Source organism: Phoenix dactylifera, chromosome 2, assembly GCF_051530095.1.
Source record: "Phoenix dactylifera cultivar Ajwa chromosome 2, Ajwa_hap1_PhDact_Kaust_v1.1, whole genome shotgun sequence".
Taxonomy (NCBI): Eukaryota; Viridiplantae; Streptophyta; class Magnoliopsida; order Arecales; family Arecaceae; genus Phoenix; species Phoenix dactylifera.
The window spans coordinates 46,831,007-46,842,798 of record NC_143191.1 but is presented as its reverse complement, the minus strand read 5'-3'; the positions used below and the strand labels follow the sequence as shown (position 1 = coordinate 46,842,798).

General features: G+C 38.8%; 1 protein-coding gene across 1 annotated transcript; it reads right to left on the bottom strand.

Annotated features, from left to right (window-relative positions):
- Positions 1-374: 374 nt before the first annotated feature.
- On the bottom strand, positions 375-7,866 carry LOC149768365 (uncharacterized). Its single transcript, XM_089929102.1, has 2 exons — positions 2,645-7,866; positions 375-2,052 (listed from the first exon to the last, which is right to left on the bottom strand). Exon 1 carries the CDS (start codon positions 4,161-4,163, stop codon positions 3,156-3,158), a length of 1,008 nt encoding a protein of 335 aa, XP_089785228.1. The 5' UTR covers positions 4,164-7,866; the 3' UTR covers positions 375-2,052; positions 2,645-3,155.
- Positions 7,867-11,792: the final 3,926 nt, after the last annotated feature.

Below are 11,792 nucleotides of genomic sequence, written 5' to 3'. Positions count from 1 at the left end.
CGGGTCGACTCATGCTTACTGTCACGACCCCCGCCCCATTCCCGGCGGGCCGCCGCGACGGTCCTAGGGTGCGGGTAGGCATAAGGCCACCAGCCACCGCGTAGAACCCTACTACCTATCAATCATCAATAAATCTTGAAAAATTTGGCATGATGCATGCACAAAATGATCACTTTTCCTATAGTGACCTGTCAGGATTATCTCAATACATACAACACACTACCTGTCAGAGCAGCAATCACATAATCTGTCACATAATAAACTTGGACAATATATAGCAATACATCATCTCAGGCATATAACTCATCTGCACACATATATATATACCTGCTTCCTAATCCATCCATGGTCAAACCCATATCCACAACAGGATCTATGACTGTAACTATGCACTATATACAATAGAAGGTTTATAATACACCAAAAGGTATAAACCTCTATCTACATTATACTATACTATGGAGCGGCACAGCTAGCAGGCAACCACTAATCCTGCTCCTCTCTATACAATACCTGCCCTGCAATCAAAAACACCAAACTGAGGAGTGAGTATATAAATACTCAGTGAGTGGAGTAGAGAGTACTATGCACATGAGACAGAATATAATCATGGCTCGAGATGAAATCTCAAGATCAATAACAAGATGAACATGATCTCAACATAGAGAATATGGAGTAAATCATCAATATCACCACAATCAATATCAACTCATCTGAAGCATATATGGAATAATCAAGTAAACATATATGCTACTCATGAATATGCTCAACAGATCATAATGCTGGAACATACAAATCAGGTGTCAATATGCTGAAATCATCACTAGACAGCTATCGGGAGGTGGGTTTTACGCCCCAGGCGAACCAGCAACAACTCCCTACTGCCATATGCATATATCGAATATGACACCACACCAATATGTAAATCATCACTAGACAACTGTCGGGAGGTGGGTTTTACGCCCCAGGCGAACCAGCAACAACTCCCCACTGTCACATGCATATGCAGGATAAGACACCATATCGATAATGTAAATGCTAGACAGCTATCGGGAGGTGGGTTTTACGCCCCAGGCGAACCAGCAACAACTCCCCACTGTCACATGCATATGCAGGATAAGATACCACACTGATCATGTAAATGCTGGCCAGTATCCAGAACAGAAATCCATCTCACATCTACATACTAAACGGCACCTCGCGGGAATTCTACATCCGCGGAAAGCCATACTGCACCTCGCGGGGTCTTACTATGCCCGGCGGCAAGCAGAATATAAGTCGTAGGACCGGCCGATCCTACGCCTAGGGCCGTGTCCCCCCCTAGGAAGGGACTGGGCTCCGCCCACCCAGAAGGCTACTATGTGCACAAAGGCCGATGTTCAACCCCATCGACTATAGGTGTCCTGCAGATACTGCCAAGCCATGCATAAATGCCATAATGCACCCTCTCAATACTCTACTAAAAAGGAGTATGATCAAGACTACCACTCACTCGATCATGACCCAATCATAAACTAACATCAGGGTTAGGAGTGAGGGTCAAGGAAGTGCAATACAACTCAATATACCACTAAGAAGGCTCTACAAATCTTTGAAATGGAGGAAATGAAATCAATTTACAAAAGAAGTTATTTCACAATTTGGAACCAATTTAATTACTCATAAAAGAGTATAATCAAGCTACGACTCACAAGTCTTTAAAATAGAGGAAATGAAATCAATTTACAAAAGAAATCATTTCACAATTCGGAATCAATTTGATTACTTATCAACCCCTCGTAATTCCTCTCAATGTTCCCTCAAATGCATGTACAGAATAATCAAGCATGGAGAATCAAGATTATAGAGGAATCTACTACAATATCAATCAATATGCTCAAGTGGAATCAATTCACACTTGGCGACATTCATGAAAATGAATTAAGGATGCTCATAGTGCAAAGTACATAACTCCCACTCACCTGTCAATCCGGCACAGCCCTGATACGCCTCCAAAAATCTACAGCAGGCAGTGGAGAACTTCTTCCTCTTGTTCCCTAGCTTCTTGCCCAACTGTGACATGCATTTACAATACATTTAGTCTTGTATCAAGGGCTATAATCTACGTGCCAATTATAACATAGGGAACTTTAATTGATTCAACTCCCCTGTTCCCTAAATCTTTTCTTTTCTTTCTTTTTTTCCTTTTTAATTAATTAACTCACCATTTATGTGTATTAGGGACTCCTTTGCATGAGTACAAGGTCCCTTTTAGCTTGATCTAGGCTTAATACTCTATTATAGCATGAAATCCCCTATTTTCCACCCGGATGAACAGTAACCCGAACTGACAGTGGGTTACTTCATCCCGGTTTTGATCCACTTTCAGGACTCCAAATTTGATGAAATTTTTACCTAACATTCTACACTCATAGAGGATTCCAAAGAGATAACATGCATCATCATCGGAGGCCGTTTGACCCCCTAAATAATTCGCCGAAGTTGGGACTTCGACACAGTTTTTCCGTAGTGCCGGAAAAATTTGTCAAAATCCGATTCTTCTTCTTTTAACCACCTCTACAACCCTTATCCGACCCCTCTAGACTATATCCACCCTTTGTATAGCCTAATGTCATCAAAAGACTAGATAGGGATGGATATTTACCTTTTTCTTTTTGGAAATCGAGGTCCTTGCGTAGAGGGGAAGGAGATCTACGTTTTTCCCTTCAGCTAGAAATGCAACCGGGATCTCCTTCCTCTTCCTTTCTTCCTTTCCTTTCCTCTTCCTTTCTTCCTTTCCTTTCCTCTCCTTCTTTTTCTTCCTCTCTGTCCGTCTGAGACTCCCCTGTGACTCTCTCTCGGTTTCCATCCAAAAGCCACAGCAAACCCCCCAATTAAATCACATCAAAACACTATTCACCCTTTGTTTAATATTATTAAATTCCCATTTTGCCCCTAACACTTCAACATATCTACCGTTATGCCATTAACTTTTGATTCCTTCCAATTTTACCCTTACCACTTCAATGCATCTACAACTATGCCATTATCTTTTGATTCTTTCCTATTTTACCCCTTATATTAATTGAAAAGGACTATTCTATCCCTTTTTATATAAAAAAAATATTTTGGGGTTATTACATCCTCCCCCCCTTATATAAAATTCGTCCTCGAATTTAAAAGAGTAAATTACCTGTCATAGCTGCATTCGATGTCTGTGCCTCCTGTGGATTTACCGTGAACACCCTTCCTTGCCCTCTGCCTACTGGAGCTGACAGTTGAGATGGTCCAGCACTCTGCTGTGATGTTTGTGCTTGACCTCTACCTCTGCCTACAGGCTCCCTACTACTAGGCCTGTCCATCTGCACAAAAGGATAGGATGCCAAAGGCACAAACTGCTGGGCGGCACCCTGCGGGCATTCTCTGACAAAATGACCCGGCTGTCCACATCTGTAGCACACTCCCTGACCCATTCTGCATCTGCCAGGGTGCTGCTTCCCACATATGCCACATACTGGCCATGATTGGAACCTAGATTCAGTTCTGGCCATAGTGACTGGAGGACGAGGTACTGATGGTAGAAAAGTATCTTGTGATTGACCTCTTTCCCTCCATTTCCTCTTACGTGGGGCAGGTGGAGCTGAGCGTACAGACTGCTCCGTCAGGCCCTCCGAGAGATCTACTCCCTCAGATCTATGTCTACTGCTTTGCCCTTTCCCCATACTCATTTTCCTCTGTTCTCTTTCAGCTCTTTCCTCTTTGTTTCTGGTCTCCCACTGTTTTGCTTTATCAATCAGCCTAGATAAGGTGGGGACCTCTACTGCCAGTACTGCATTATAAAGCGGGAAAATCAGACCTCGCCTGAATCTTTCTATCCTGGCAGCTTCAGTGGGGATGATGTAAGGAGCATACTTCCCCAATCTAGTGAACTCACGAGCGTACTCAGATACGCTCATTCCGGGCATCTGCTTCAGCCTCTCAAACTGAAGAGCCCGATTCTGCCTCTCAGCCGGAGACAAAAACTCATCCATCACTGCTTGCCTGAACTCTTCCCAGGTTGGAGGATTCCTACTGTACAATCTGTCCTCCACGTGCCTCTGGTACCAGTCCCAGGCATCTTCCTTCATTGTAAGCCCTACAAGTTCTATAGCTCTTGCATCAGAACAGGGCAGTCTCCGTATCATCTTTTCAGTCTCCTCCAGAAATCTCTGAGGATCTTCACCTTCTTCCCCCTTAAACTCCGGGGTTCTGAGCCTAAGAAATTCCTGTACAGTAATCCCCTCATCATCTAGAGCCCGCCTGGCCAAACTTCTTGGCACAGGTACAGGAGGTGAGATGGATACTACTGACGGGGCAGGAGATTTCCCCCGAGCAATCTGCTCCCTCAGAGCCTGATTCTCCGTCAGTAACTATTCCATCAATGCATCTCTATTTCCAACCTCCCCCTGATCATCAACCCTCCATCTATCAGCAGGAGGAGATTTTTTTTTTCTTTGGGCTCGACATGTGCGGAACCCGCATCCAATGCTATATCTGGCTCCATCCTCTTTCCAGGACGAGCAGGTCCTCTCCTTGGAGGTATTCTTTATATCTCTCTAAAAAAGTCAAAAAGAGAGGATGGTCGTTACACACTGAGTCATGATATATTTTACTGAGTTGTAAATGACTCATAAAATAACATACAGAAAAATCCTATGCTCCATAGTATAATCCTATACTTAATCCTGACTCATCCTATTGCTCTGACAGGACTCTTCTTAACCTTTGCTCTGATACCAAGCTTTGTCACGACCCCCGCCCCGTTCCCGGCGGGCCGCCGCGACGGTCCTAGGGTGCGGGTAGGCATAAGGCCACCAGCCACCGCGTAGAACCCTACTACCTATCAATCATCAATAAATCTTGAAAAATTTGGCATGATGCATGCACAAAATGATCACTTTTCCTATAGTGACCTGTCAGGATTATCTCAATACATACAACACACTACCTGTCAGAGCAGCAATCACATAATCTGTCACATAATAAACCTGGACAATATATAGCAATACATCATCTCAGGCATATAACTCATCTGCACACATATATATATACCTGCTTCCTAATCCATCCATGGTCAAACCCATATCCACAACAGGATCTATGACTGTAACTATGCACTATATACAATAGAAGGTTTATAATACACCAAAAGGTATAAACCTCTATCTACATTATACTATACTATGGAGCGGCACAGCTAGCAGGCAACCACTAATCCTGCTCCTCTCTATACAATACCTGCCCTGCAATCAAAAACACCAAACTGAGGAGTGAGTATATAAATACTCAGTGAGTGGAGTAGAGAGTACTATGCACATGAGACAGAATATAATCATGGCTCGAGATGAAATCTCAAGATCAATAACAAGATGAACATGATCTCAACATAGAGAATATGGAGTAAATCATCAATATCACCACAATCAATATCAACTCATCTGAAGCATATATGGAATAATCAAGTAAACATATATGCTACTCATGAATATGCTCAACAGATCATAATGCTGGAACATACAAATCAGGTGTCAATATGCTGAAATCATCACTAGACAGCTATCGGGAGGTGGGTTTTACGCCCCAGGCGAACCAGCAACAACTCCCTACTGCCATATGCATATATCGAATATGACACCACACCAATATGTAAATCATCACTAGACAACTGTCGGAAGGTGGGTTTTACGCCCCAGGCGAACCAGCAACAACTCCCCACTGTCACATGCATATGCAGGATAAGACACCATATCGATAATGTAAATGCTAGACAGCTATCGGGAGGTGGGTTTTACGCCCCAGGCGAACCAGCAACAACTCCCCACTGTCACATGCATATGCAGGATAAGATACCACACTGATCATGTAAATGCTGGCCAGTATCCAGAACAGAAATCCATCTCACATCTACATACTAAACGGCACCTCGCGGGAATTCTACATCCGCGGAAAGCCATACTGCACCTCGCGGGGTCTTACTATGCCCGGCGGCAAGCAGAATATAAGTCGTAGGACCGGCCGATCCTACGCCTAGGGCCGTGTCCCCCCCTAGGAAGGGACTGGGCTCCGCCCACCCAGAAGGCTACTATGTGCACAAAGGCCGATGTTCAACCCCATCGACTATAGGTGTCCTGCAGATACTGCCAAGCCATGCATAAATGCCATAATGCACCCTCTCAATACTCTACTAAAAAGGAGTATGATCAAGACTACCACTCACTCGATCATGACCCAATCATAAACTAACATCAGGGTTAGGAGTGAGGGTCAAGGAAGTGCAATACAACTCAATATACCACTAAGAAGGCTCTACAAATCTTTGAAATGGAGGAAATGAAATCAATTTACAAAAGAAGTTATTTCACAATTTGGAACCAATTTAATTACTCATAAAAGAGTATAATCAAGCTACGACTCACAAGTCTTTAAAATAGAGGAAATGAAATCAATTTACAAAAGAAATCATTTCACAATTCGGAATCAATTTGATTACTTATCAACCCCTCGTAATTCCTCTCAATGTTCCCTCAAATGCATGTACAGAATAATCAAGCATGGAGAATCAAGATTATAGAGGAATCTACTACAATATCAATCAATATGCTCAAGTGGAATCAATTCACACTTGGCGACATTCATGAAAATGAATTAAGGATGCTCATAGTGCAAAGTACATAACTCCCACTCACCTGTCAATCCGGCACAGCCCTGATACGCCTCCAAAAATCTACAGCAGGCAGTGGAGAACTTCTTCCTCTTGTTTCCTAGCTTCTTGCCCAACTGTGACATGCATTTACAATACATTTAGTCTTGTATCAAGGGCTATAATCTACGTGCCAATTATAACATAGGGAACTTTAATTGATTCAACTCCCCTGTTCCCTAAATCTTTTCTTTTCTTTCTTTTTTTCCTTTTTAATTAATTAACTCACCATTTATGTGTATTAGGGACTCCTTTGCATGAGTACAAGGTCCCTTTTAGCTTGATCTAGGCTTAATACTCTATTATAGCATGAAATCCCCTATTTTCCACCCGGATAAACAGTAACCCGAACTGACAGTGGGTTACTTCATCCCGGTTTTGATCCACTTTCAGGACTCCAAATTTGATGAAATTTTTACCTAACATTCTACACTCATAGAGGATTCCAAAGAGATAACATGCATCATCATCGGAGGCCGTTTGACCCCCTAAATAATTCGCCGAAGTTGGGACTTCGACACAGTTTTTCCGTAGTGCCGGAAAAATTTGTCAAAATCCGATTCTTCTTCTTTTAACCACCTCTACAACCCTTATCCGACCCCTCTAGACTATATCCACCCTTTGTATAGCCTAATGTCATCAAAAGACTAGATAGGGATGGATATTTACCTTTTTCTTTTTGGAAATCGAGGTCCTTGCGTAGAGGGGAAGGAGATCTACGTTTTTCCCTTCAGCTAGAAATGCAACCGGGATCTCCTTCCTCTTCCTTTCTTCCTTTCCTTTCCTCTTCCTTTCTTCCTTTCCTTTCCTCTCCTTCTTTTTCTTCCTCTCTGTCCGTCTGAGACTCCCCTGTGACTCTCTCTCGGTTTCCATCCAAAAGCCACAGCAAACCCCCCAATTAAATCACATCAAAACACTATTCACCCTTTGTTTAATATTATTAAATTTCCATTTTGCCCCTAACACTTCAACATATCTACCGTTATGCCATTAACTTTTGATTCCTTCCAATTTTACCCTTACCACTTCAATGCATCTACAACTATGCCATTATCTTTTGATTCTTTCCTATTTTACCCCTTATATTAATTGAAAAGGACTATTCTATCCCTTTTTATATAAAAAAAATATTTTGGGGTTATTACACTTACCTTGGGTCGACCCAACTCACTGTTCATTTGTGCCATTTTTGCAGGAGTGTGCCAGATGACTTCTTGATGTGCCGGGGTCGACCCAATCAACCTATGGGTCGACTCAAACCACACTTTGCTGCATTCTCAAGGTTAGATTCATCCAAATGAATAAGGCCATTTATCCATTTTCAATTAAACAAATATACTGAGAGTAATGAACTTATAAATGAAGTATCAATTTAACTTATAGCATGCTCTAGATAATTGCTTGTTAATCATCAAAATAACACTATCATCCTCAATCTCCCCCTTTTTGATGATTACAAAATAAAGAGTATAAGCCTATTGATACTTGTCTTTAAAATCAGTTTATAAAAGGGATTAAACTGCTGAATTTCAGCTTTTCATATATACTTGTGAAATCTCCCCCTATATCATTTAAATGTTGCCAATTTGACTCTTTGAATTGCTCCCCCTTTCATTTATAATTCATTAGCGATGAAACTTCAAAAATTTGAGATAATATGAGTTTCAGGCTATGTATCGGGGTGCGAGAGGTGCGTGCCAAATTCTGAATTTTGATATAAATTTTTGAGTTGATCATTTTCATTGTTGCAAATTGCTCCCCCTTGGATGTATATGCTTTCCTATATGATTTTCAATTTGTTTTACAAATTATTTCTCTTTCTTTCTTTACTTCTCCTCTTATTACTCTTTCTTTACTTCTCCCCCTTTTTGTTACTCTATTTACTCTAAAGATATCTTTACTTCTCCCTTTACTTCTCCTAAGATACTCTTTCTTTACTTCTCCCCCAAGATGATCTTTGCTTCTCCTAAAGTACTCTTTCATTACTTCTCCCCCTTTTTGTTATCATCAAAAAGATACATGGGAAAAAATGCAATAAATGATAAACTTCAAACTTCATTGATCAAAGCAGATACAATGTTCCTTAATCAAAGTTTAAAGATGCATGATAAACACAAAATACATATGAGAACTAGATACATATCCTAGGCTCTAAACAAGATCATGAGACTCTCCCGGATTGCTTGGCTACGACTCTCTTGGGTCCCATTTCTCCAAGATCTTGAAGTAATCTACTGTGTGGAGATGATTGGAGAAGATTTGAGAGTGGGGAATAGGGTTTTCAGAAGAGGACAAGGGCAAACAGTACCCTAGATAGCTCACGGGTCCCCCTTTTAACAGTGGGATCCCGACGTTGGGTCGACTCAAGAAACTTCTTGGGTCGACTCAACGTTGGGTCGACCCTATTCTGGGTTGGGTTGACCCAAGTGCAGTATTTTTCTTTTCTCTTCCTTTTTGCTTCTAAAAATTTTTCTGGCTTCCAATCCTTATAAATTCTTTCTGGGACAATGATACATGAGTAAGGAATCTATAGATAACAAGTTTGACTCATGTTTCATGAATTTTTAGAAATTGGAGGAATGTATCATGAGACTACTGGCTCCCTTTTATATTTCTTCAATAAAAAGGATCACATATACCCAATTCTCTCCTTAGCGTGCAGAATCTATCTTCACTCAAGGATTTTGTGAATATGTCGGCTAATTGTTTTTCAGTACATATATGCTCAATACATATGTTTCCATTTTGCACATGATCCCTAATAAAATGATATCTTATTTCTATGTGTTTGGCTTTAGGAATGAGATATTAAGGATGTAAGCCAGAAGTGATCTCTAAATGTAGATTCCAAAGATATTTTTCAAATCAAGTGTAGATGGAATCTTTTTCAAGTTATTTCAAGGAGTATCAAGAATAATATTCAAAGAAGGCACGAATGAAAACTCAACATCTTTATATATATATATATATATATATTAAGTATATAACAAGATGAGAGCAATCTAATTAATTTTTAGAGTATAGTATAAGAGCAAATAAAGATCAAAACTTATATACTCGAAAAACATAAGATTATGTTGAATCCTTAATTCTTAATGACTTCAAAGTTCTTTCATGATATAAAAGTATTGGAGCATAGATACCAAAATATGAATTTATGCAATGTAGGATATAAAATTCAAGGCTTTGAAAGTTCTTTTAGAGTTCTCTTAAAAACTTTCTTTTACTCCTTTAAAGATCATAGCATCAAAATCAATTAAAATGAATTGGCTCAGGATTGAAACACCAAAGTGCAAGCCAATAAGAACTCATAAGTAGATTCCAAGATAAATTTTCAAAACTAAGACAGATGGAATTCTTTTCAATTAAATTTTCAGAAATAAATGATTTACCGATGAATACAGATGGAAATCCAACTTTCAAAAGATATTCAATGAAGCACAAAGTTTAATACCACTTTACATTTAGTATTCTTTGTCTCATCTTTAGATGCGAATTTATACGATTAAGTTCTATATGATCTCTCCCTCTGAAATTTTCTTTCTCCCCCTTAATTAATCATTCCATTTGAGAGTTTTAGAATTTGTTCAATAAAATTGTCAATCTCGAAAATATATTTTATTTTCATAAGACTCAAGGTTTGAGATAAGACAACCTTTATAGAACTCATCTCAAGGTATAAACTTATTATATAATTAAAGCAAGTCTTGCAATATAAGGAGGTTCATCAAAATCAATCCATAAAATTCAAGGTATGCATCAAATTAAAGTAACTTTAGGATAAGATACTGAATATCTAAAGCTCCCCCTTAAAAGATGCATTCTTCTTTAATTATTCTTATCTTTTGTTGAATTTCAGATTTTAATGATAAACGTGAATAAAACTGAAACTTTATGATATCAAGAATGTAGAGTGATCTAGAATTATTCAAAATTTATAGCAATCACTCTTTTTTAATCTTTTAAGAACAAGTTATGCTTCCTCTTAATCTTTGAGAAAATATACTGAAATATTAATCAGAAAATAATTCATTTGAAGCTCAAATTCTTTCAAAAGCATTTACATTTTCTTTCTTTTAAGAATCATTTGAGTGAGCTGAAATATTTCTAAACTTAAGATCATTCACTCTTTTAATAATATATATATACATATATATTTTGATAGAAGTCTTTAATAATGTAGGAGAGGAAAAAAAAATTAATTTCTTAGTCATAGTTTTTCAGCAATGTATATATGAAGCACCATAAATCTTTTTAATATCAAAATAATATCATATGTTTAGAACCATTTATTTGCAATCAAGATCATTGAAAAACACATCATTTAGACCAATTTCAGTACACTTATAAGATAAAAAATGATATGTTTCATATGCGTATCGGAGCAACCAACCAAGGTATCCAAAGTAATTCTATTTTTCTTAAACCGTAGATTTCATCTAGAAATCATATTGAGTTATTCCCCAAAATGATGCAATCATTGAAGTATATAATGAAAGTTACAAAAACGCAACGATAGAAGCATTTTTAAATTAAATTTAAGCTTTTATCCTTAAGGTGTGTTTTCAAGTGATCGAAACTTCATTTGGCTTTTCACAAGCTTTTTATATACTTTCATTTATCTTGTCATTCATTTCCTCATGTTTGAATTTCTTCCTTTAACCACTCAGTGAATATTCTAATCTTCATTTCTTTTGATTTTACTTTTCTATGCTCTATACTCTATTTGCTCCCTATCCGGTGGAGTTGGAAGGGGCACGAGGTACTACCACTAGCCTCCCTCTTGTGCCGTCCCTAATATGCCCTACACCGAATAGTTGGGTCAAATAGTGCCGGGTACTACCACTAGCCTCCCCATTAGCACCATCCCTATGATGAGCAATATAGAAGGGTTAAAATGTTCACTTCAAACTTTTTATGTAATTAATTACGGATTTTATCTCTTCCAAAAGGAATGTTCATATTAGTCTCACAAATGTGCCAAATATATTATGCTTGTTTTGCTTTTCCTAAAGATTAGAGTATTCCCTTGAATAATTGTTCATTTTCTTTTCTTTATCTCTCTTTCTTTTTA

What these genes read in the sequence shown, in the direction of transcription:
- LOC149768365 (XM_089929102.1), bottom strand. Translation starts at nt 4,163, where the DNA reads ATGATACGGAGACTGCCCTGTTCTGATGCAAGAGCTATAGAACTTGTA.